This window comes from Triticum urartu, chromosome 3A (genome assembly GCF_056163025.1).
Source record: "Triticum urartu cultivar PI428250 chromosome 3A, HENAU_Tu73, whole genome shotgun sequence".
NCBI classification, from domain to species: Eukaryota; Viridiplantae; Streptophyta; class Magnoliopsida; order Poales; family Poaceae; genus Triticum; species Triticum urartu.
The window spans coordinates 737,562,836-737,590,256 of NC_141875.1; the positions used below are offsets into that span (position 1 = coordinate 737,562,836).

Here is a 27,421-nt window from a genome sequence, read left to right on the forward strand (position 1 = left end):
TTATGTCTCGACCATTTCGAGACTCCTCGTCATGTCCGTGATCATATCCGGGAATCCGAACAACCTTCGGTACATCAAAATGCATAAACTCATAATATAACTGTCATCGTAACCTTAAGCGTGCGGACCCTACGGGTTCGAGAACAATGTAGACATGACCGAGACACGTCTCCGGTCAATAACCAATAGCGGGACCTGGATGCCCATATTGGCTCCTACATATTCTACGAAGATCTTTATCGGTCAGAACGCATAACAACATACGTCGTTCCCTTTGTCATCGGTATGTTACTTGTCCGAGATTCGATCGTCGGTATTCCAATACCTAGTTCAATCTCGTTGCCGGCAAGTCTCTTTACTCGTTCTGTAATACATCATCCTGCAACTAACTCATTAGTTGCAATGCTTGCAAGGCTTAAGTGATGTGCATTACCGAGAGGGCCCAGAGATACCTCTCCGACAATCGGAGTGACAAAACCTAATCTCGAAATACGCCAACCCAACATGTACCTTTGGAGACACCTGTAGTACTCCTTTATAATCACCCAGTTACGCTGTGACGTTTGGTAGTACCCAAAGTGTTCCTCCGGTAAACGGGAGTTGCATAATCTCATAGTTATAGGAACATGTATAAGTCATGAAGAAAGCAATAGCAACATACTAAACGATCGGGTGCTAAGCTAATGGAATGGGTCATGTCAATCAGATCATTCTCTTAATGATGTGATCCCGTTAATCAAATAACAACTCTTTTGTCCATGGTTAGGAAACATAACCATCTTTGATTAACAAGCTAGTCAAGTAGAGGCATACTAGTGACACTCTGTTTGTCTATGTATTCACACATGTATTATGTTTCCGGTTAATACAATTCTAGCATGAATAATAAACATTTATCATGATTATAAAGAAATAAATAATAACTTTATTATTGCCTCTAGGGCATATTTCCTTCATGTTGCAGCCAGAACAACTCTTCATTGACCAGGATATCGTTTAGTTCATCTTGCAAACATACTTTTTTTTCATATATCTCCAGATCGAGGGGGCCCTCTTATTCCTCCTGTTCAATTTTTTCCAGCTCAGCCTTAATGCATTTCTTTCTTTTCCTATTATGCCCACAGGTATGGGAACCCCGCCCTTTAAAATATTTCTTAAGCCGCTTCAGTTTAATATTAAGAACATCTATAGGATCTGTAGCCCGAACTGGCTGTTCCCAAATTCTTTTGGCTGTAGGATAAAACTTTTCATCTCTCAACCAACTGAGTTCAAATCTGAACTCTCGTTGAAGTGGGGTGTCAGAATTCTTCGCCCCTGAGGATATTAAAAGAAGATTATGATCGGACACGTCCCTCACCAGCTTGCGGACCGTAACCAGAGGAAATAAATCTTCCCATTCAAAACTCATCAGAACTCTGTCAAGTTTCTCTAGAGTAGGGTGCTTTTGGTTGTTAGTCCACGTGTATTTACCTCCACCCATGTGAATCTCTCTGAGACACAGGGAGTTAATAAGGGAGTTGAACTTGTCAACATAAGGCGATCGACTCATAGGTTTATTTTTATCATCATTACCTCGTAAGATATTAAAGTCACCCCCACTATATAAGGCACCTGAATTCGCGAGCACATTGAGGCAAGCTCAATAAGGAAATCATCTTTACTGTCGTCATGAGCCGCCCCATAGACTTTTACGATTGCCCAAACACGATCGAGCTTAACATCATATAGGTTTGCCTATAAACAGAATCTACCCGAGGTCCAGGATATTACTTCCAAGGTTTCCTTCCTGACACCACATAGGATACCACCTGCTTTACCATTCGAGGGTACCCAATTCCAATCAAAATTATTCATACGATCAATCTTTCTAAGACTTTTCGGGGGGAATTTTTTTCATAGTTTCTTGAAGGCAAATGAAATCTAGGGAATGATCTTTGATGATCTCAGAGAAGCATGAAGTCATTCCTTTCTTCCCTGCTCCTCTGCAATTCCAGAATAGACCATTCATTTAATAACAGTGGGTTTCTTTCCCTGTTTGGCATTCCTACCAGGGGCAAGGTAGGGCTACCACTGTATTTATCAGGGACTTTCCTATTTCTTTGACTTCTAGTTACAGGTCTAGAAATAACCACATTAGTTTTCTTTTCTCTCTTTTTTCTAGACCGAACTACACTAAAGGATTCCTCATCTACTTCATTTTCCTCACACCACCTCAGATCAAAAGGTGTCTGATCCCCCTTCCCATTAGTTAACATCAAGACATTATTTCTTTTATCATTGTCATCCTCCTTCCCCTCTATGTATTCTTTGTTTCTAGCTTTTTCCAGTTCTCTGAGGATGTCAATGCTAGTAAAATCAGTATTAGGGATATCTATACCCATATTGGCAGCTCTAAGCATTAACACAGGATCAGATAAAGATTCAAAGGAGTTGGTGTTTTGGGAGTTACCTTCTAGATCCCTCTTTTTTGCCGCAGCAGCAGCTTTGACATCCACTCGCTCCAGATTACTCTGCACATTCCTCAGACTGAAGCGGACATTTTCTTCAGTAACAAGAGGGGGGGGGGCAGGAATCACCTCTGCACTCATCTCAGGCGACTCCACCCTATATTCACTGATCACCTTTAAATCAGAGTCATGTTGACCAATCACCTCCACCACCCGGGGAATTTTTTTAACCGCATCAGCATATGACTTAAATTCATTTTTATTGATTTTGTCTTTTGTCACCGAATGATGCTGTTGGGGTGTACTTACTTTCTCTTTCTCTTCAAATTCATGTTCCATGGTATCGATAAGCAATGTAGTATGGAGCGAATCATCAGATTCCATGCTCTCTTGTGACTCCCGAATCGGGTCAGGGACTTCCCTCTGGGGAATGGATGGAGATTTCCTTCCAAGCCCAGTCGAAGAACTTCCCATGTTAGCTCCAGGAGTCATGTTTTGCTTCTGATTTTTTTCATTGTTCACCATATCTTTTTTCACATGATTCGGATCCCTCACCAGAACTTGCTCCACCTCATAGAAGAAGTCATAGAAGTGTCCCCCTAAGACTGATTCGGCCACCCCTGGTATTTCATCCACATTTCTACACCCAATTTTCACCCGAGCCAACGCCGGGCAGTGCAGAGTAGCATTATCTATCTCTAGAGGCACACCCACCAACGATGCCACAAATGCAAGGGTCCTCTCACTCCTTTTGTCTAAAGGCACATTGCTAATTTTCACCCAGGCAACCTCCATCAACCCCTTCGATCCCACTGCAGAAGACCAAGGGGTAGCATGGATCGTGACACCACTCGTCTTCAGAGTGACAGTTTTCACATAGCAGATTTGAGCAACAGCCCGTGGGTTAAGGAAACGCACCACAAACACCCCAGGGCCTATGGCATTAGCCGAGCAACGCCAACCCGTGGCCAAATAGTCCGAAAGATCTAACTCCATCTGCCTGGTCGACGTCTCTCCCTCTACTATAGTAACAATGATGTTGTTCGATCTCTCCTTAAGCTGACTAGCCGTACAGGAATCATGGATGTAATAGAATCCCTGCCCTTTGGCTTGAAAGGCGCACATCGGAGCAATACACTCCCAGGGAAGGAAAGCCACACAGGCTGATGCAAGGTGTCCTAGCTTGTTACAACGTTCACAAAAAACTTGAGGGCGTCGAGCAGGGATGTGTTCACGCGACTTGCAGATGGGGCATGGAATAGGGTTTTTGGTAGGGTGCACCTGATTCACGTTCTACTTTCCATGGGGGCGACGGATTGGAGACGAGGTTTGATGCCCGCTCCCCGTGCCCTCAGATGATGCCGCTGCCAGCTTCTTCTCCACCCAGACGCCTCCGTCCTGGAGATCCCGGCGCTTTGGAGCAGCCGCAGCATCCCAACGCGAGTTGTCGTCCGAAGCCGATGCAGGAGTAGATGAAGCAGAGATGGTGCGGTCGCCGCTGCCCTCGGTCCGCTTCCAGGAGAACTTGCTCTTGTCTCCACCGCGGCCGTAACCGCGGCCGGAGTTTCTCCCCGCGCCGCGTCCAGCGCTGCGCCCCGCGCCGCCAGCATCAGCGCCTTGACGCCGCTCTCCGGAGAACCCCCGCCCCGCATCAGTCGCCATGGGAGGCGAGGCCACCACTTCCGAGAAGGATCTGCTGTCTCCGCCTACCTTGCCTTTCCACCACCCCCAATCGCCTCCAGATCTTGATCTAGGGTTTTTAGCCGCCGTCCAAAAGTGGGCGAGGGCGGAGTCTAGGTCAAGGATCTGCCGAGGGGGTGGATTTATACGCCCGCCGCGCGCCCGCGGCTGCGAATGGAGGCTGGGATGCGAGCCCACGTGTTGCGCATCCGCCATGGATGGTGGGGGGTGGGAGGTCGGGCCCGCGGTGTCGTGCAGCCGCACCCTCGTGTACCGATCCGTGTCGCTCCCGTGCACCGCATCAGCCTGCCGCCCATCCGCCGCAAATCCCGGCGATGGGCACGTAGTCGGTGCGCGGTCCCGAATCGTGGCAAAGTGACAAGGGAACGAGATCATATCACCTATATCGATGGATTCACCCTCGCGGAGATATCGAGCATCGACCACAACTCCATGCTCGTCCGTGAGGACGAGGCGCAATGCCTCTCGTCGGAGAACGAGCTCCCCGTCGGTGAACTTGAGGGCCTGAGTCACGAGATCTGCGGCGAAGGAAACCCGCCATCGAACGTCACGGTCGCAGGAGTCCATCGTCTCCGTCCCCCTCATAATCACAGTCTTATTCATAACTATATCGTTTCATTTAATGTCCTGCTGTCTACGTAGCTGCAGAGCTTCAAGTGGATGGGAAAATAGCAGCTCATAGTACTATGAGATTACTCAATCTACGTAGAAAATAGCAGCGCTTGCATTCTTCATATATGTAATTGTGAGCTACACATCTGATCACAAGCTATCACGAATATGTACATCAATCACAGGAAATCACCTTCCTACTATGGTGTATGTACAATATAAGTCGGGGCACACGGAAGAGTAATTTGGTGTGGTGGGAATAGCTGAAGTAATGGCATAATTCGTATTCATCTAAGGTTCGTTCAAGCACTACTGACCCTGTGTGAATAGGAAGGGACTTTGGTATATGGTACAATAGCTGAAATAGTAGCCAAGTTGCTTGACCTATGGTTTAAGCACTAAAACCATTGTGTGTGGCACTCCAGGGGTTGGTTGGGATGCTGGTGCATGCCTGAGCAGCCATCTTCACCATCGCTTCAGGAAGGATGCCGGCATTGCAGATGTTTGCAAAGGACCGCATGTGCTTCATTCCATACTGCGCCAACGAGCCACATTGTGATTCAAATGCACGCACCTGAAGAAAGGGATGACATAAGATTAGTCATATGCACAACAGGGGCAGAAGAAATTACATGCTGTAACCGCATTAATTATAGTATATTCCATATGACACGTGTATGTATGTATAGAGAGCTGGCAATATGTCGAAGTGAAGAACCAAAGTTTCAATCCAGAAAATATCGATCCTGAATAATATCAGTCCAGAGTATATATCCCGTTATTCCAGTACTATTGGGATATATTCTATTGTGTCTATTTGTCAGTAAACCAATAACAACAATTTTATCTACAGAATTTGGTCCCAGTAGTTCCAGACAATTAACACATGACCAATAGGCAATATAAAAAACACAACAGAAGCACAGGTAAGATAAGAGATGTTGATAGATGAGCAAGCAAAACGATGTCAAATAGATCCTTACCGTAGACTTGAGACAACTCCAGTCATCAGCAAGAGGCTCACCAGCTGGGCGAACAGTCTTTAGAACCATTGGACCATCCGCAAAACCAAACAGAAGGTTTCCAATCAGCTCGACGCTGTTGTCAATATGAGATCTATGACCCATCATCTCGAGCAATTGCTTCCGAGCATCGTTTTTCTCAGGGGAGCTCTCAGCCAATTTCTGGTACTACATGCAGAACAAAAGAAAGAGAGAAATCAGTTAGTTTATCCATCTTTTTTTTACTGAGTTTATTATGAATACTCTATTGTTCTGGGTAAAGTAGCATGAGATATTTCTCATGATATAATTACGAACCTTGCGCCAGAAATAGACAAGATCAGCATCCCTCTGATTAACAGCTCTTGAGAAGGACGGCAGTGAGTTATCTTCAACAAATGTAGTGTTGTCGTTAGCAGGATTTGACCCAATGTACAAGAAGAGATGTTGATCATTCAGATCCAAAGAACCGTATTGCATCACATGGGAACCATAGCTGTATGAGTCCTGAGCTGCCGTTCTCTTCTTGACCTGCTCAACCATTAATTTAGTGTTGTTGGGAAGGAACTGCTCCAAGATTAATAAGCTTTTTTTTTTTTTGGAAATTTAAGCACTTACCAAGTCATACTGCTGCTTGAGAGATTCAGTTCTCAGATTGTGTACATCACTGTCAACATTGAAAGTTGCACGTTATTTGAGCACATAAGAACCATAACAAAAAACCTAGTTCCTTTCAAACAAATGACCCAAGGATTTTGACTCAGGGTTCAACTATAAAGTGCTGAATGCAACAGTTACTACCATGGCAGCCAACATGATAACATATAGGTGACATTTTATTCTAGTGCAGTTTGATAAGTGCCGTACCAGTTACTAGTTAATCATTTTGAAACGACACACCTGTACGGTACCAGAAAGTACTAACAGATATGAGTCATGTGTGTTCGAACTGACCGTATCAAACCATGATTTTAGCATGTGAACGAATGGAAAACATGGTACAACAAAGCGGGATACCTGTCTTCCATCCAAGATATGCTGTACAGGTCGCCCAAGCAGGTGTCATATTCGGACGGAGGGCTGGGGTACTCGCCAGGGCAATACGTTCCCCAACTGCTCTCCTCTGCGTTCGACGCGGTGGTCGCATAGACACCGATGTCATTTGGCAGAAGCCCCTCAAAGACGCTCCCAGCTTCACAGGCTTCAAGATAAAATACCTACAAAATAAGAGTCAGGCCATTGCTTTAACCAGCAAACAGTGCCGAGCAAAAATAACCAAAGGACGATGGGGTACCAGGCTTTTGTAGGTTCCAGCAGCGTGCTTTTTCTTCAGGACATCTACAAGATCGTCACCGTAAACGTATGGATAGGTAGGCATCCCTGGAAGTTTTACCAGAACAGAAAAACCATGACATTAATAAGGTAATTGTGCATGTCTAGATTTGTATGTACGTCTGCATTTATATGAAAAATCTGTTCTGACTGGTTTTAGATACTAAAATCTCGAAAGAAGACAATAAAAGAATGGCAGGTTCTGAATACTGACCAATGACCCCAGGACCCCCATGGTCACTGTAAAACACAAAAATGTGATCATTAGGGCCACTGTCCACGACTTTGCCGCTCCCACCACTCACAGCGGTTTTATTACCGAGCAGGACAGCAAACAAGTTCTTGACATTAACCTCCTTCCCAGTGTAGTCCTACAGTGGAGATTCAGTCAAACATACAGAAAATTGTGGATACTGGATAGGAGTGCATGATCATTGGAATAAATTGGTACATTCCATCAAGATGTTGACATTATCACATAGAACTTTGACATCAAAGACCAACTGGGAAATTTCATAAAGACTGATCGCAATTTAGGCATTTAATCATTTTCAATGCGGTACAAACTGCCATTGAAATTTCTGTTCGTGTAATTTCTAGAGTAATACCATATTCACATTTTTCTGCAACCATCCAACAATTTGTATCATCCCATAAGGTAAGCTATACCACTCTTAGTTTTTTACTACATCAACAAATACTGGAATGTTTTCCATGAAGACTCATGCATGATTACCTTAGGGACCCCAGCATAGACATCTCCACCCTGGGGGTGGTTGATGATGACGCCCGGCCTCGGGTTCTCCAGGTTGTGCGCAATGTCATCGTACATGAAGACGATGATGTTCTCATCCTTGAGACCACCCTTCTTCAATATTTGGTAGGCATGGCAAATATCCGCCTGCAAAGTGCAAAGTTTTGGTCCACAAATTAAAACAAACTATTCATTGTCGTCAACAAAACGAACTATGAGATAGGCAGCAACACCAAACGAACACGGAACACTTTTTCTGACCTATTCCTACAGCTATGCAGACAAAAGAATTAGAATTTTGAGAGTGGATTTTCTAAACCTAGGTGCATTGTAACCTTTATTTGGACCGTTTGCATGTGTGCTGGTTGCATTGAGATTTGTGCCAGGGTTGTAGGCCTATGTGAACAGTAATTTAGGGGCATACCCTGACTCGGCTCATGGGCCCACAGTAATGATGTCGGAGAAATCATGGCCACACGGCGGGCTGATTGTCTCCAGAGATATGATCTGTGCGAATTCTCTCCGAGATTGATGCAAAATAAAATAAAATAAAATATGCACAATTATTTGGGACTTGGGCACACCTTCCCTCCATTCAATCGTTAACCTATAATTAATTATAACTAGCACATATGGCCGTGCGTTACGATGGGAAATAAATAGTATGCATTTAAAGTCAGTGAGAATTATATATGCAAGCAAAACCCTGTATGCACACAAAAAAAGAACATTTAGCTTCTCGGTTTCGTCGTGTGCGAAGGAATCAATCCGCTATTTCTCCATTCATTGATCGAGGACATTTAAGAGTTTTGTTACGTCATCGTACGCCAGAGAAGGCCCATGAGTTATTCAATCTACTTTTCTTTCAATCCTTACAATCGAGGGGACTTTAAGGTATGAAGTTTCTACATATTCTAGGAAACATGAACAATTTTTTAAATCTTGAATAGTTTTTTAAAAATTATGTACATTTTTGAGAAAACTCAAACAAAATATGAAAGGGGACATCTTTTAAAATTCACAAACATTTTCCTAGAACACCAGCTTTTTAATGAAAACATGAACATTACTTGAATTTGCGAACATTTTTTTAAAATGGGAACATGTTTTGAAAATTCATAAGATTTTTAGAAAATATGTATCATTTATACATGAACATTATTTATAATGGTGAAAAATTCACTAAAACAAGATTATTTTTTGAATTTGGAGCATTTTTTGAAATGCATTTTATTTTTAAAAATCTTGAACAATAAAAGTTTTTTGAAAAAATAGGAAACATTTTGCAAGTTCTGCCTATTTTTCAAAATAGCAACCTAAATTTTGGAATTCTGAATATTTTCCAAAACTTAGTTTTTATTTGAGAATTTTTAATTTACGAAAACAATTTGAAAAATAAAATAAACTTGGAAGAAAAAAAGAGATAGGGACAGGAGAATAAAAATAGAAATAAAACACAGAAACATAGAAAAATGGGTCAGTCCATTATTGGTTATTCTGTGCGAAACTCCGACTATTTGTCATCTTGTGCGGAAAAATAGAATTTTCCCAGTTGCATGGGTAAAAAAATAAGTGGGCTGGCTTCGCTGGGCCACAGCCCGCTGCCCACATACGAAAATTCTTTTTCTAGCAGACAAACGCATAAGAATTTAGTACCACCTCGGATAAAAAAAATTCTTTTCGACATTGAACAACCGATAAAAAAATTGATAAAACGCACCTTGATTTATTAGTAGGTATATATATAGATAGATATAGATATATATAGCTATTGAAACACTTGGCCATTGCCATATAACTCAGTAACAAAATGATCCCGGATTCTTTTGCACCACTTATCTATTTCTTCTACCGTTGACAGACAGGCCCCGCACGGATAGAGAGAGCTGTCAGCTGACAGGACAACACTTTTTTGCTATGTGGACCGTTTGATTGGTCAACAGGGTGCCACGTACACAACATACGGAGCTCTATGATGAGCCGGTGATCCTATAATCACCACCAGCCGTATTATAGTTCAGGTTCAGTGACAACTTGGTGCCTACCTAGACTGCTAGACGGAGACGATCGTGCATAGCTCCAAATTTGGCTCATCGATCTCGTAGCTCTTGAACAGCATAGATGAGCCACTACTTTCCCAGGTTAATCGACAGGAAGAGAAAACTGGAGCGGGCGGGATGAGACGCGAACGAGCAAAGAGTAGAATCCATGATAGAGCGTGCGCACCTGATGGCGGTAGTTGTAGTAGCCGTTGGAGCCGGCGACGAGGACGGCCCACCTGGTCCCGTCGTCCGACGGCAGCCGGATGGTGGGCTGCAGCCGCGCGTGCGCCATGGCGAGCAGGAGGAGCAGCAGCGCGAGGGGAAGGAGGCGGAAGGACGACGTCATCGCCATGGATGAATGGTGGTTGGGGTTCGGATTCCAGAATAAGCGAAAGAAACTTCTCCTTTTATTATGCGCCGGCGCCGGCGCCACAGGGGATATATCTTTTCTTATTGATGCATTTGGGCAAAGCGAACGCCTACCACCCACTACTGATGGTTCATTCACCTGTCCGCGTCGGACGTAGCAGCGCCGTCCATGGCCGATTGGTTGCGATTCTTGCCGACCTGCTACGTGTGTCTTCTGCTCCTCGGACAAATATCAGCCGTCACTTGGAAGCTCCACCGAGCGTGCCAGCAGCATTTGGTTTGTTGCGCGCGTGTTAGCAGCCTAGACCAATCAACTCAAATTAGCTGGCGCGTCCGGCCCTATGGCTGGCTAGGAATCTCTCTCTCTCTCTCTCTCGTCCGTTCACGTCACGGTCACCGGCGTATGTACTACCTAATTTAACTGGGGCCAGATCGCCTACAGCTACCTGCTAAGTTGTGTCACGTCTAGATCGTTGCACATTATTTTCGGACTCCTTTAAAGAACTAGACTAGACTAGATTTGGGTGAGGACGTGAACCAATAACCTATTGTTAGATGGTTAGAAGAATAATGGTATCCTCGATCGGCCCATCAGGATTCAAGTACTAGACTTGATGCTAATGCTCGTATTTTTTTAACTGACTAGCAAATATGTCTGTGCATTGCAACGGGAGAAAAAATAGACATGCTCCTGAGCCAATAAGCATGGTTCAAGACTTTCATAGGTCCGTGTCTTCTATTTTGACACGGCGCCACACATTTATGCAATATGTTACATGATTGTGTGGTTGTTTGTTCCAGCACCTTATAAGCATTTTAAAGTAAGAAAATAGTGTGAAAATTGAATTGGCCATGTCTTTAAAAATACTTCTAGTTACCTGTCTTGAGTAGAAAATCCACAAAACCACGCAGTATCAATGATTTTGTCCCAAGGTGAGTGGACCTAAAGTGGTTTTCCATGATGTATTCTTAGCAATTTCTTTTTTATTTATTCCTACGATGTAAATACTTGCCCATTGATGTGGATGTAGTTATAGTCCACAGAATGTATTTTAACACACACATATAATATTATAATTATTTCATTGGTTGGATTTGTAACATTGCAAAAAATTCCAGTACAACAATATGTGGTTATGCTTGGAAATTCTATGGGTAACATTTTGGAACGACGACATTGATCAATTCATGGAAGTATGTTACCTGCAATCATTCTTGGAGTATAGAAGTTGCAGCGAATTGGCACGACAACGAGGTACAGCTAGACTGGGGCACGGTAGTAGCAGAGATGCGTGCCAAGATTGCCGTCGTCAACATCGTCGCTTCCATTGTTGTCACAACTTCTGGTCACCCTCGTCCCTCCGCCTTCAAGTCCACGTCTACTCGTCTAGGCCTTGGTCCAAGCCAATGCTGGAATTCAGTTGGAACGCCTCCGCCTTTCTGGATTGTGTCGCCTCCTCAGATCTGGTGTGCACCATATCCTAGCTGCCCATGTGTGCACTAGACGGCAATAGTGTAATCATACTACTTATGCTAGAAACCCACGGTTCTAACCCTCAATTTTTTCTACTTCTATAGCAAAAGGAATACTGCAATTCCTTTGACCCACATCTTCAAGTTCATTATCCTATCTTTGCTCAACCAATAGTAGAAGTTTCAAGACATACCATGTTCAGATACAGCTTCACCAATTTTCTTACTCTTCATGATGGATTAATGAAGGGGGCAGACCAACATGACAACCGGATCTGTTGAACCATTTCAGTTTCATTACAAAATAAACATGAGGCATCAACAATAGTCCTACGCTTGCCTAAATTTTCTCTAGTTACAACTTTGTTATTAACCAACAGCCAAAGAAACACATGATTTTTTTGGGGGTGGGTGGGAGCACAACACTTTCTAGAAGGCAACATTAACCGGCGAAATCATACCACCAACGTAGATCATGATTTGATCGAGTACAAACCACTAGCTAGGAGGACGAAAGTATCGAGAATTTATTTGTGGAATTGTTTCATTAATATTCGAAGCAGTTTTGAGAGGAACCGAAAGCGTTTTGGGGTCACCGGAAGGGTTTCAGAGTTTATCGGGCAATACCAAGTATTACCGATAAAAATATATAGGTGGAAAATGTTTCCGATGATGTTAAATTATATATAAAAGGCTCTAGTAATTGTTACAGGGCTTTTATATTTAATTAAATATTAACGGTGCCCTTAAAAGGCCTAGTGGTGGAAGGTGCCCTTTCTCCCACAACAACAACTAAATCGCTAGCTGCATGCATTGCCCAAATGCAAAGGCCGGGGTTCATCCTCCTTTTCCCCAAAAAAATGATATGCTCTTCAAGTTCTATAAGTTACTTTGCTACCTCTAATTAATGTTTTAGATGAAAAGAAAACAAATTACAGTTTAGGACAGTTATTCTTTCTTAGAAAACAAAGTTAATGGTACACTCTACAATGTAGTTTATATCATTGACCTATCGAATTTCTTAGAAGATATATAAAATGACAAAGAACAAAAATGATTCTACATGTACAAGCTACAATGACAAAGAACAAAAATGGTGTGGCAACGCGCGCATTTGCTTCTGGTTTACTCCCTAGTCTGAACAATAGCAACATTAGTACGTCAGCGCAACAAAATTATGCAGCAAAGCAAAGCAGCCAAACACTAGAGCGGCAGCAAGTCAGCACTCAGAATGCCATCAACACAAGCAAGTCATCAAGCACGAACACAACACAAGCAAGCACCCTGAAGTGGACAACGAGTGGAACATACACCTCGAGATCTGCCTACCTCATTCAGTTTGAGGGATGCTACAGGGCAGGGATTTGTCGATTTCGTGTTGAAGGCCGACGAAATACTGCCGACGTGCTTACAAAAAAGGGATGGCCACACGACCTGGCTTGCGCGCTCTGAGCTGTCCAACCGGAAGACGCAATGCACCTGCTGGCCTCGTGCCCCTACACGATCATAGTATGACAAGCTATCCTACGACGGAGCAACTTCCGGCGGCCCTTTCTCCCACAACAACTACATCGCTGGCAGAATGGACGAAGCACACCACAAGCTAGCTATCCGGCAATGAGAGGAAACAATGGAGCTGCATTTTCGTATAAATAAGCAAGCACCCAGCGGAAACCGCGACGGAGCACGACATGCAAGCAAGGTTTTGGTTACCGTGTATTTCCATGCCCCCCCCCCCCCCCCCCCCCCGGTAAATCCCCATATCGGGCAAAAAATACCAACTTTTTGAATTTTTTTTCAAATTTAGACACTCGATTTGTAGTAAAGTACGTGGGATCTAATTAATGTCATGAGAGTTGGTTGTGGCATGTCTGTAACAACCTAGTTCCTGTTTTGAGAGGTCTCTTTCAAATGTCCGTCCATTCATTTATTTGAATTCAAAATTCAACTATAAAATTCATTTGAAATATTCTCGGTATTTCTCGGTAACCGTAGTAACCACGTTTACCAGTCCTCCTTGGTAAAAATGCCTCATTCGGTAACCAAAACCTTGCATGCAAGAGGCGACAACACGGGATGAGTGGAGGAGAGCAGGGAATGGGGAAATAAGTTAATAGGTGGTGGTGGCGACTACAGGCGGCAGTGAATCGATTCCAGGCAGTGGCAGTGGCAACGTGCTCGTGTGATCGCTTGATTCAATCTTGTGCCTACTCAATCTGCTGTATTGGTGTACAAAACTTGGCCGATATGCCTGATACGCGCCCGACACGTCAGGGGGATACGTACGGCAGGGGCACCAACCCGGTAGAAGACTAGAAGCCCACCTCCTAACCTAGCTCTCTCTCTCTCTCTCTCTCTCAGGCACAAGATTGGGTCGCTACTTCCTCTACATCCCACTCAATCTCCTTCGCAAATTAACATATTTCCCCAGTCCCTACTCTCCTCCACTCATCCCGTTGTATTCAGAACCGTGTTAAGCTTAACGAGCGAAAAAGACTTTGCTTAGCTGTCAGGAGCGCTACTTCCTCTACATCACCAAGTACAAGAAATGGGTCGAATTCCTGGCCCAAGAGGGAGACGTGATGGCCGCGTTGGCTTGCAAGCCAGGAATGGGCTACTTGCCTTGTAATCGCATTAGCGTTGCTAGCAAACATGCCCGTGCCTTGCATCGGGAGAAAAAAAATCATCCCTCGTACACACACCCGGCGACATGAGAAAATCCATTGAAATCTTTCATGATGCCGCATGACAAACAACATGATAAGTGATGCCGCGCAAAAATATAAATGTGGAATGATTTTTGAAGTGTACTCAAGGTGTTTCCAATTTGTTAGACAACAAAAATATCTACCTAGTTGACGATATATCTTTACGCCTTTGTTGTGGTTAATCCTTAGTGATGCCCAACAAGTATTGCATTAGAATGAAAATAGAGAAGTACATTTTAGTACTCAACAATAGTTTGTGCATAAGAGCATTATTTTTGTCTTGCTAATATATGTGTGCAACTGTATTAGAAGTTTGGATTTAATTTGGTTGCAAACATGTTAGACAGTTCCACCAACAACAAGCAATTTATAAGGACATGCATACCAAATACTCAAGGTTGCATATCAACATCAATATTATTTAAAAAAAAACTTTATGGGCACAATTTCGAACAATATGGAAATCAATGTTAAGCCACTCGTTTACATAAACCTCGTATCAATAGTTTGGTGTACATCATCATATAGGGGTCGGTGATTGTGCAATGTGCGAGGAATTTTCATATATAACATGTTAGATTTCGAGTTAGGATTTGTAAGATATGAATATTTTGAAAATTTAAAGGGGAGGGGGGGGGGGGGGGGGGAGGGGGGGAGGGAGGGGGGGGGGGCGTGGTCTAAGTTGGGATCAAACTCGGGTCTCTCCGGTGGAAGGGTGAGGCTATAACCAGTGGGTGCCTATATGCTTGTTGTGCATTAGTAGATCGCTGCTTAATAAACCAAAGGCTGATGCAGTGACTTGTGAAGAAAAAATGAATCATTTTTCTCCACATACCGATGGCATGAGGTTAATTATTGACAACTACAAGGGTAATCTAATGACGGACGGGCAGAAACACTAATCTAGCTATGGACTTGGCAAGGAAGAAATGACTGATCGGCCAAGTTGTAGTGAGCACAAACAGAGGTGAGAGAGGGATGGGTGGATAGCCTTTGACCAGTTTCTCTATGAAATCGGGTTAAATCAAGCAAATTACACAAGAGAGATCGAATAGGATAGGTCATGCTGCTAACAATCTGGTATTCAGAGCCTAAATCTTGGAGCTACAAAGGCATAACCATTTCATGAGATACAAATCAAGGTGGCGTGTGATGATGATGGAGTTGTTGGTGGAAGGAAGAAAGATCTACTATCTGCTCAAAGGAGGGATCAAGGAGGATCTGGACCGCAAGCTTCTAGAGCAATGCACCGACGCTCAAGGTTGTCCGCAAGATGTTTGATGAAAGCTCCACCAAGCTCGTCAACCTCTTCACTAACCTTGATGGCGTGCAGGACGGTCTCAACATCGACACTGGGCGGATATGTATCAACAACGACAATGGCGGCAAGGGAGATCCATTGTCCAAGGGAACAATCTCTGCATCACCAAGTTTTCCAATCGGTGCTCCGATGGATGGTGCAGCTCACCATCAAACCACGGAGAAGGAAATTCTTGTGAGGGTCTAAGCCTACATTCCACCACCAGCGCGAGATGCGCGTGAACCAAATTCTTCCAGAAATTCGAGCAGCCGGAGCGCGAGGCGGAGGTAGAAGCGAAATCCGCTCGGCTCGCAATGGAGCAGACGCGCGGTCCGTCAGATGGCCGACATCATCTGCTCCAACGGCGGCTCCTAGGACGACACCCCTCCCGCCACTGACACCTACACATAGTGCTATAGCCACACCGACAACCGCAATGGCAAGGGACTGGCGCGGAAGTGGTGATGTCTGGTTACCCTTCTCCATTTTATCTATGTTTCTAGTAGTTGTCCGGTGATGAACTTGACCTTTGGTCCGTTTATACAAAGTTGATGCTATGTCCGGTGACGAACTATGTTGCTATGTCCATTCATATTGCTATATGTTGTATGTATGATGATCTACGTAGTTGCTATATGTTGATCTAGTTGTATGTCTGGGTGATTCATGCAGTTTCTGTAGGTTGCACATAACATGATTTTGAGGGGCCTGATATGAGGGATGACTGCGAAGGCAATAAAAGAAGGGATGACCGATAACTATGCACAGACGTGCCCGGACGCTGACAAGCCCGGTAGATGATCTTAGGGCATGGCCAATGCTCCACTATGGACGGCTGCCTCAGCACAATACGTCACACCAAACTGTCCAACTAAGCTCAACCTAATGCCTGAAGATTAAAGCGGGATCCTACAGAAGAAGTAGGCTCTTGGCTAACATAAGTAAGAGGCTAACATAAGTAAGAGAGAGAGGGCAAAAGAGAGAGATGTGGCTAGCTAGCCCTCTTCGTTCATGTGAAGTACAGGGAAAGGAGGATGCATATGTCAACATGGGTCTGATGAGACAGCTCTATGCGTTGAGTGTTTGAGAAACTAAATGATACCCCACCCCACTACTAAGGAAAACCTTATACACAGAACATTAGCAGTAGCGCGGGATAAAAACGCACGCTGGTGCTAATTAGCAGCAACGCGGTATTTTAAACCGCGCTACAGATACAGTTATAGCAGTAGCGCGCTCGAGTACAAAAACGCTACTACTAAAATTCCCACGGCTTAGCCGATAGGCTACACATAGTAGTAGCGATCTACATGGAACCGCGCTAACGCTACTTGTTACCAACAAAGGCGCTACTGCTAATGAAAATAAAATTAAATGGAAAGCAAATAAAAATGCGAAGGAATAGCAGTAGCGCTTGTTAAGAAACGCGCTATAGCTACCGTAGTAGCAGCGCACTTCCTGGAACGCGCTACTGCTACTTTTAACTTAACCGCGCGGTTCGTTCTTCCCCCACGGCCACTTCCCCCAAATCCCTACTCCTCCGCTGTCGCCGCCCTGCATCGTCGTCGGCCGCCGCGCGCGACCCGTCGCTCTCCACACACCTTCGACGCTGCCCCCGCCCCCGACCGGAACCGCGACGCCGCCCCCGACCCCGACCTTGACACCGCCTCCTACATCGCCGCCCTCCGCCGTGCGCCCGCCGCCCCGACCCCGTCCCCAACCTCGACGCCGCGTGCCCCTCTCCCTAACTCCGCCAGCGCCAGAGGTGAGCACGCCCTCCTCCTCCTCCCCCCCTACCTCTGCCTAGCTAGGGTTCTTAGGGTTAAATTTCAGAATTCATCTAATTAGTTAGGGTTCATCAAATTAGATGCTAATTATGGCAGTAGTTGTTAAGTAGAATTAGTTTTAGAGTTCATCGAATTAGTTAGGATTAAATTTTAGAGTTCATCAAATTAGTTAGGGTTAAATTTTAGTAAATGTTTAATAGAATTAGTAAGAAAATTAATATAACTAGTTGAACTAGTTTATTTTTAGTAAAAACTAGTTTATTTTTATTCATAGTAAGTGCTTAATTGAACTAGTTGAGTTAATACAACTATTTTATTTTTAATACGAAAATTAATAGAACTAGTTTATTTTTTGTTAAAGCAACTATATTATTTTTAGTAAGTAAATTAATAAACTAGTTGAACTACTTTAGTAAGTAAATTAATAAACTAGTTGAATTAATAGAACTAATGTATTTTTAGTAAGATAATTAATATAACTAGTTGAACTACTTTATTTTTAGAAAGAACTAGCTTTTTTCTATTTATAGTAAGTTTATATTTAGTAAGAACTAGTTGAATTAATAAAACTAGTTGAGCATGTCATATTTGCTCAAATAGGATATGTGGTTGCCTAAGTGGCTGTTCATGTTCAGTTTACACCTCCGAGTGGCCTATGTTTTGCTGGAGTGTTGATTAATTTCCGTTCCGGCAAATTTCAGACGCTCGATATGTCCTTTTTTAGCAAAGGTCATGCCGGATTTTTCCGTGAATTTTGGCATGACTTGTGCTATAATATGTAGGAAATATCGAGTGGCCTAGATTTTCTTGAAAAATAATGATCTAATTTAGGTTTTTTAGTACATATATTTAATTGTACAAGTTTAATCTTTGAATTATGAACGTAGGAAATGTCGTACTCGGACGACGACAGTCTCCCGGGGAGTGCAGTTGGTGCCACGACGATCGAGGTATGTGCGACATGTTCGTTGAGCTGGACGAAGATCGGCGCTTCAGCATTAAGCTCGAGGAGACCTTCGATGTTGAAACGGTACGCAACAACGGCAAGTATTTTTTTCGTAATTAAGCATGACTTCAACTATTTCAACATCTAATTTTCATCTTTTACCATTTGACTAGCTTATCCCATGCCATGCAAGATGCTATGTCTTCGAGAGGATGTGTTTTGAAGACCATGAAAATTTTCAAACAAAGAAAATACACCTAAGGACCCATCATAATATCGATTTTGAAGTAAATCTGTACAATTCTCAGAGCGTAACCCTTTTTGGTTGCCAAAATTGGGAAGCACTTTGCAAAATGTATGGTTTTTATGAGGGTATGATTGTCACCATGGATCTTGGTGATCCTGACATCGAGCAAGACAATATGGACATTTGGGTCCTTATTGATACGCTTCCGATTCTACTGCAATGTGAGTTTCTCAAACATAGTTATTAAATAATTTATATTGTTTATTTTAAAATAGTTGACAGCTTATTTCCATTGACAGCTTATTTCGAATCTTCAAAGAATGTGCAGAAGATGGTAGACAAAACCCACTACACTGATGGCTCCGAATTAACTTATAAGGAGAAAAGTCATCTGATTGCTTATTGTACTTATCTTGAGAATTACAATACCTATTATCAAACTGCTCCAAATTATGGTGAATACATGCCACTAGTGCACGTGTTGAACCACGGTAACTTCTATGGAGGTACCCTGGTAAGGTTTTTTACTATTACGACATCCATGCATATTTTGCATACTTCTAAAACTAGTACATCATTACTAACTACGAAGTTATTACTATGTTTTTCAATAGAAAATCCCGATAGATTGTGTGCCTCATCTGATGTATCAGAATGGTCGCCTTGCATTTCTGAACATACAGCCAGGTCAATCTAAGGAGCTAACCTGTGCATATCAGATTTCTAAAACCAGTGAACACATGTTAATCAAAGAATGGAAAAAATGTTTGTACATTCGCAAGGAGGTTTTTGGAAGTAATATTAAGCGAAAGGCAAGAATTGAAGACAGGATAATCTCCATTCTCCATAATGGAGAGTCAGGGGCTATCTTATTTTTTGCTATTTTATCTTAGAGAATATAGTAGGTCCTAAGAGAATGTAGTAGGTCCTATGAGGTACAATATGTTTATTATGTGATACAATGTGACCAATTTGCTATGTGATGTCTCATTGATGAAAACGATGATCTTGAGGAGGTATTATATGACAATGATGTATTATGATGATAAGTTGTTAATGATATGATGATGATGATGATGATGATGATATTTATTATATCATTGGGTGAAAAAACCGCGGATTAGTTTCAAGTGGATGTAATAACTAGTCCATCCACTTGAAACTAGTCCACGATTCTTTCACCCCGTGATGTAATACCTCATTATGATGTAAAAACAATTTCTAAATTCCTGTTATATGAAAACTTGTGTAAAGGTGTACGAATACAACATGAAATAAAAAAAATACGAAATAATAGTAGCAGCACGGGCAAGGAGAAGTGCTACTACTAATTACCAATAACGCTTCTCCGGGAAGTCGCTACTACTAAGTCGATTTAGCACTAGCGTGGGCGGAGGCACGCTACTGCTATACGTTAGCTGTAGCGCCTTATCAGTAGCTCATCGCCCCGCGCTACTGATAGGCCTAAAATCCGCGGTGCTGCTAGGCTTTCCCCTAGTAGTGCCCATCTTAGATGGAAGAGGCGGGGCACTAGAAAGATGATGTTTCCTTTGTACATGGCCTTAGTTAGCCGTCACATTCCTCATCAGGCGCCATCCGTGCACGCGCAATTGTGCACACACATAGTAGTACCAAAGCTTCCAGCAGCATCTGCATTCCGCTGCTGCTGGTGGTGCGTCACCTGGCCACCCTTGGCCGCAGTGCCGCCACGTGCATTGTATCATTTCTGCATCACAAAAGCAGAATCTCGTGTTAAGACAAAAGGAAGCAACAAAGTCGTGGCACAAAAAGAAAGAAAAAGAACACTGTCCAGTCCAGATCCCACGAGCTAACAAGATTACGTTCATTCATTCAGTTCAGTTCAATATTCATCGGCCAACACGCTGCTCCCCTTTCCGCGGGCTGGCCCGAGATTCCACCATCCTACTCTTCCTTCTTCTTTCTCAAGCATTCAAACAGCTACATCACCCAGTATATGCCATGCCAAAAAAAGTATCATATTTTTAAAGAAAATCTAGTATTTGTTTTTCAATTTACTGTTCACCGGGAGCAGATGAGCCTTGACTCAAAAAATGGATATTCATTGGACATATATGTTGCTGTCTCGTGGATTGGATATCGACTTCATTGCTATACATGTAATTACAAATATATCATAAGAGCTATATTAGCTTATTGTAAGGTATAGCAACCGCTCGCCTTCAGCAAAATTCTGCTTGGGCCCGTCGTAGTAGCAACATTCGTGGCAGTTTTCACCTGGTCTGGGTGTTTCCACCTCCTATTGTTTTTGGATTTTTTTTGGGATCAACCTTTCCATGTTTGGGTTTTTCTTGTGTTAGGTTTCGTCTCGTTTTCTTTGTTTTTCTGGTCCTTTTTTTCTAGTTGTGTTTCTTTTTACAATTTTCCATTTTTGCTATTACTATATTTTATTTTGCCTTTTGTTTTTCCATTCCTTTCCCTTCTCATTCATCTAAATTTTCACTTTCATTTATTTTTTCTTTTATTCGCTTGGGTACAGTACAATATGTTTTTCTAACTTATATTTACACCCTGTTTAGACATGTGAACAGTTATCTAAGAGATCAGGGGTATTTTTATGTACAACGTGACCATTTTTTAAAATTGTGTGAATATCTTTTTTGTTTAAACGATATAGAAATTTCGAAAAAAGTTAAGCAAAAACATTTCAAAAATGCACAAACCTTTATTATAATTGTGCAAACTATTTTAAATTACATGAATATTTTTATTTACATTAACATTTTGCAAATACTCATTTAAAATTAAATTAAAATTTTTAGTACGTGATAAATATTTTTAATATACCGTAATAATTTTTTATATTACAAACTTTTCTGAAATACATGACCAAAACATTTTCATGATCCAGTGAAAAAAATTTAGTATGTGATAAACTTTTAGTGCGCAACATTTTTTTTATAAATAAGCAATGTTTATTGAATATATGATTAATACTTTTAATACAAGAACACTTTTATTTATTTATAATAAATTTTTGAAATAAATATAAAATGAGATGAACACAAAAAGGTAGAGAAAATAACAAATCTTGTTTAGTCTGCACCAAACTAGCAATAAGACATCGCACTTGTTATTTTTTAAACAACTAGACATGCTTCGTGGGTGAAAATCAGTAGGCTGGCCAACACGTATACCTGTAGCAAGGTAAGTATCTCACTCGCTAAGTGCGAGAGGGAGCTCCTAATTGGCTCTTCAGAGGCCAGTTCCCTAAGGTGTCGCCCACGCACCATCACCCATGGGCCGGCCCACATAGGATACCGATCGATCTTTCCATTTATACCTGGTTCGTTCCATCGATCGCATTTACCGGTCGCTAACCATAAAAAAAAACAGTGACCGTTGATTAATATAGAAAAACAAAAAATGCAAAAAAAAACATTTCATGTATGAAAAAGTGTTCATGGATTTTTAACAAAAGTTAACGAAAATTTAAAAAAGTTCACCGAATTTGAAAAAAAGATCATCGAGTTCGAAAAAAGTTCATCCGATTTAAAAAAAAGTTCATCGGACTTGAAAAAGTTAAATATTTTTTTTCAAAAAGTTCGTCGAATTTGAAAAAAGTTCGCAAATTTTAGAAAATGCCTATCGATTTTAAGAAAAGTTCATTGAATTTCAAAGAAAGTTCATTGAGTTTAAAAAAAGTTCATCAATTTAGAAAAAAGTTGACATATTTTTAAACAATTCATCAAACCAGGAAGAAGAAGAAACAAAAAACAAAAAAAGGAAAAATGAAGAAAAGAAAAAAGGAAAAAGGGAAAAGAAAGAATAAAAAAAGAGAAAAGTTCCATCTTACCGGATCACGCTGGGTGGTGGGGTGGTTAGACCAGCATTACTAGATGAGGGAGGTCGCTAATTCAAATGACGATCAGCCCGCTTGTTTTTCTGGGCGCCTGTTTGGTTCAGGCACCAACTAGGGGAGCAACTAACGAAGGAGTACTCCTTCAGGAGCCCCCACAAAGGTCACCTGGAGTAGGCTGAGAGCGCGCTTCGGCTTTTTTGTGTGGGTTTTTTGGCTTTTCGGTTTTCATCGGTCTTTCTTAGCTGTTGAAAAAAAATCAAAAAAACATTGCCTGGAAAAAACTTGGTTCTTTTACTTCCGTGAGAGGCACGGATTTGCTTCCGTTAGAAGCATGGTCGTGCCTCTCGGAAGTGGGAAAACACACTTTTTTTTCTTTCTCGAGAAGCATAGACTTGCTTCCGCGAGAGGCACATAATTGCTTCCACGAGAGGTACAGTCATGCCTCCCGGAAACGATTTTTTTCCTTTTTTTGATCTTCCGCGAGAGGCATAATTGTGCCTCTCAGAAACGAAAAAAAACATTTTTTTCCTTTTGCGAGAGGCACGGGTTTACTTCTCGTGGATGCAAGGATTTGCTTATGTGTGAGGCACAGTTGTGCCTTCTTCAAAAAGGAAAAAAAAGTGCTCCCGGTTCTGTTTCTTCGTTAAGTTTTTTCGTGATCTAAGTTTGAAGATCTCAATGAGAGAAATCCAACGATGAAAATGGTTTGAAATTTGGACACAAGGTTTAAAAGATATAATGTTTTGAATAAACGAATCTACGGAAAAAAAGAAGAAACTCTCAGATTGCGACGAGTGGCGTCACTTGTCGCAATCTGATAAGATTGGAGTTATTTTTGTAATGAGTGCTTCTTAAATATTGATTTCGCTGAAATAGGGTCTGCCAGTGCGAGACCATACCCTGGGTGGCTGCGCTACTTGCCCCAACCCAAGGTTGGGCCTCCTTCCAGAGACAATCTTGAATTATCTATTTACTTACGCCACCTCAACAAAAATCTATTTACTTACATGTGATGTGAGGCAGACCCTTATTTCCCGTGGGTGGGGGGGGGGGGGGGGGGGGGGATGGTGGGGCAGACCTTTATATGCCTTAAACTATATATATACTTTGTAGACATGTACATTTGTAGAACACCTTACAAAGATACAACACAAATAAATATACTATAATGCATCCAAATTGTAAAATTAGTTTATAAAAATGCTTTGTTTATTAAAATATATATTATTAGAAACACCTGTATCAAAACAATAATAAAACCGTAACTTTTGCAACTAAAAACATTTCCAGTTCATTACAAGTGTCTTATAATAATGAAAGCTAAAATTTATGTAATAATAATATTATAAGTATGGTTCTCTAGCTAAATACTTTAATGAAGGCCGTGTGTAAAGAATACATTTAAAAGAGTATAAAAGTTTATTATAAAATGTCTTATGTTAAATAATGAGTGGCACTACATGGGGCTGAGCGTTCTGTTAATATGGTTAATACGGTTTGGTTTATTCATTTTTTTAATTTCGGTTTTCAAGAAATAGCAACTGAAATAATCACACAAAAATTAGACACCGAACCTTATTAATCAAAATATATCGTTTCAGTTTATTCGGTTAACCGAAAAACCGAAGTACATGCACCCCTCTATCTATGTGTAAGAGTCATGACTGATAAGCAGCGACTTGCATTGTAATAGTACACAATTTATAAAAAAAATTTGTAATAGTACACAATCTATGGGATAAGGTTGACCATTCACTTTGAGCTTCCTAAGAACACATTTCACTCACTCTCTCACTCTTCCACACCAAATCTTAGATCCCAAGGGATTTGAGAGCACTTGAGGGAAGTTCTCCAATCAAGTGATAGATCCACTCCTTCCCCTTCTTTGCACCAAAGGATTCATGATTTGAGCAAGTCTTGAGCTTTTCCCCCATCGTTCTTGTGACTCTTGGAGGTTGGAGACTCCTAGGCGGTAGGAGTCTTTCGGAGAGAAATCGAGTCTTGTGATTACCCCCGGAAAAGTTTGTGAGGGTTTGGAGACCACCCCAAGGTCTACCACCAGTGGTTGAGAAACGCCTCCGTGGTGTTGTCTCGAAGGGAGAATAGGGTGAGCCTTCGTGGCGTTGGTGTGCCTTCGTGGTAACATCCACCTCTCTAACGGTGATGTAGCTTCCGTCCAAGGAAGTTGAGGGAGTCCTGGATTAGGGGGTGTCCGGATAGCCGGACTATAACCTTTGGCCGGACTCTTGGACTATGAAGATACAAGATTGAAGACTTCGTCCCGTGTCCGGATGGGACTTTCCTTGGCGTGGAAGGCAAGCTTGGCGATACGGATATGTAGATCTCCTCCCATTGTAACCGAATCTGTGTAACCCTAGCCCTCTCCCGTGTCTATATAAACTGGAGAGTTTTAGTCCATAGGACGAACAATAATCATACCATAGGCTAGCTTCTAGGGTTTAGCCTCTCTGATCTCGTGGTAGATCTACTCTTGTACTACCCATATCATCAATATTAATCAAGCAGGAGTAGGGTTTTACCTCCATCGAGAGGGCCCGAACCTGGGTAAAAACATGGTGTCCCTTGTCTCCTGTTACCATCCGCCTAGACGCACAGTTCAGGACCTCCTACCCGAGATCCGCCGGTTTTGACACCAACATTGGTGCTTTCATTGAGAGTTCCTCTGTGTCGTCATATTCAGGCCCGATGGCTCCTCCGATCATCAACGATGATGCGGTCCAGGGTGAGACTTTTCTCCCCGAACAGATCTTTGTATTCGACGGCTTTGCACTGCGGGCCAATTCGCTTGGCCATCTGGAGCAGATTGAAAGCTACGCCCCTGGCCATCAGGTCAGATTTGGAAGTTTGAATTACACGGCCGGCATCCGCGGAGACTTGATCTTCGACGGATTCGAGCCACAGCCAAGCGCGCCGCACTGTCACGATGGGCATGATTTAGCTCTGCCGCCGGACAGTGCCCTGGAGGCCGCACCTGTATCCGCCCCGACCATTAGCTCGGAGCCAACCGTGCCAATCGAGGACGGGTGGCTTGACCCCGCCTCAGATGACGTAATCTCTACGGTGATCGAGCCGAACACCAGCCTTATCCTCTGCAAAGCCCGTGACTCCAAGGTGCCGGACTCTCCTCCGGACTCCGAACCTTCCGCGCCCCTGCCGATCGAATCCGATTGGGTGCCGATCATGGAATTCACCGCCGCGGATGTCTTTCAGCACTCGCCCTTCGGCGACATTCTGAATTCACTCAGCTCTCTCTCTTTGTCAGGAGAGTCCTGGCCGGACTATGACCGATAGGATTGCGATGCGGACGACGAAGAAATTCGATGCCCACCCACCACCCACTTCGTAGCCACTGTCGATAATTTAAACGACGTGCTCGACTTCGACTCCGAAGACATCGACGGTATGGACGACGATGTAGGAGACGAACATGAACCAGCACCTATAGGGCACTAGACAGCCACGCCATCCTACGATGTATACATGGTGGACACACCTAAAGGAAGCGACGACGAAGAATGGGAGGACGCAACGAAGGATCGTTCCCTCGAAAAGCAGTCAAAGCAGCGGCGTAAGCGCCGCTCCAAGCCCCGCCTCGACAGAGACAGCGGCCATACAGACCCAGCCATAGAGCAGGGCGAACCGGCAGACGATGAACATGGCATCGAGCAACCGTCCGAACAAGGCAACTTGGATAAACAAGCCGAACAACCCGTCCCCGGCGAAGATAACAGTCCAGACGACCTCACGCCGGACAAGCTCCTGGAGCATAAGAACCTCCACAAAAGGCTCGTCGCCACTGCGCGTAGCCTGAAAAAGTAGAAGCAGAAGCTCAAAACTGCGGAAGATGCACTCAGAATCAGATGGAGCAAAGTACTCAGCACTGCAGACAAATACGGCGGTAGTCGCCACACAAAGAGCTACCCGAAGCGAAAGCTACTACCCAAATTTGATGAGGAGGCCTTATAGCCCCCACAATCAAAAAATAAGGAAGCCACCCAGTCGAATAGACGACCCCATGGCCAGCATAGAGCGGCAAGCGGCGCCGCATACAAGCCAGCGCGCGATCCACCCAAGGATTCGCCTCAAAAAGATGGCCCAGCAAGATCCATCTACGGGCCAAGAAAGCAAGGTCTAGTAAGCAATGCAATGCAACAAATATCCGAAAGCCACGACACACCCAAATACAGGGGTACCGCACACCCCCTATGTTTCACCGATGAGGTGCTGGACCATGAATTTCCAGCGGGATTCAAACCCGTAAACATAGAGGCATACGACGGAACAACAGACCCTGGAGTCTGGATTGAGGATTATATCCTCCACATACACATGGCCAGAGGAGATGACCTCCACGCCATAAAATACTTACCCCTCAAGCTTAAAGGGCCAGCCCGGCATTGGCTTAAAAGCCTTCCCGAAAACACCATTGGAAGTTGGGAAGAGCTCGAGGATGCTTTTCGGGCAAATTTTCAAGGGACCTATGTCCGACCTCCGGATGCAGACAATTTAAGCCATATAACTCAACAACCCGGAGAGTCAGCCCGAAAACTCTGGAACAGATTTCTTACTAAAAAGAACCAGATAGTCGACTGTCCGGACGTCGAAGCCTTAGCAGCTTTCAAACACAGCGTTCGAGACGAATGGCTCGCCAGACACCTCGGCCAAGAAAAGCCAAGAACAATGGCCGCATTAACAAGCCTCATGACCCGCTTTTGCGCAGGAGAGGACAGCTGGTTGGCAAGATGCAGCACCAGCGACCCAAGTACATCCGAAGTTAGGGATGGAAACGGGAAACCCCGACGCAGCAAGGACCAGCGCCGGAATAAGGGAAACAACCCGA

The 27,421-nt window shown here is 43.2% G+C and overlaps 2 protein-coding genes across 2 annotated transcripts; both read right to left on the reverse strand.

The window, feature by feature from the left end:
• Window positions 1-3,519: 3,519 nt before the first annotated feature.
• Window positions 3,520-4,751, reverse strand: LOC147982480 (uncharacterized). Its single transcript, XM_087514422.1, has one exon. It carries the CDS (start codon window positions 4,749-4,751, stop codon window positions 3,741-3,743), a length of 1,011 nt encoding a protein of 336 aa, XP_087370548.1. The 3' UTR covers window positions 3,520-3,740.
• A 99-nt stretch (window positions 4,752-4,850) lies between these two features.
• LOC125546345 (vacuolar-processing enzyme gamma-isozyme) lies at window positions 4,851-10,346 on the reverse strand. The gene is made up of 9 exons (XM_048710589.2): window positions 10,074-10,346; window positions 7,830-7,994; window positions 7,308-7,464; window positions 7,056-7,141; window positions 6,779-6,978; window positions 6,380-6,428; window positions 6,080-6,292; window positions 5,744-5,950; window positions 4,851-5,334 (listed from the first exon to the last, which is right to left on the reverse strand). The coding sequence occupies exons 1-9, from the start codon at window positions 10,239-10,241 to the stop codon at window positions 5,152-5,154; spliced, it is 1,428 nt and encodes a 475-aa protein (XP_048566546.2). The 5' UTR covers window positions 10,242-10,346; the 3' UTR covers window positions 4,851-5,151.
• Between the last annotated feature and the right edge of the window lie 17,075 nt (window positions 10,347-27,421).

Bases quoted from the DNA above. Each gene is read 5' to 3' on its own strand.
- LOC125546345 (XM_048710589.2), bottom strand. From the start codon at position 10,241: ATGGCGATGACGTCGTCCTTCCGCCTCCTTCCCCTCGCGCTGCTGCTC. The intron at 7,465-7,829 runs GTAATCATGCAT...TCTCCACTGTAG, and splicing joins TCTATGCTGGGGTCCCTAAG to GACTACACTGGGAAGGAGGT. The intron at 5,335-5,743 runs GTAAGGATCTAT...CCCTTTCTTCAG, and splicing joins GGAGTTGTCTCAAGTCTACG to GTGCGTGCATTTGAATCACA.
- LOC147982480 (XM_087514422.1), bottom strand. From the start codon at position 4,751: ATGAATAAGACTGTGATTATGAGGGGGACGGAGACGATGGACTCCTGC.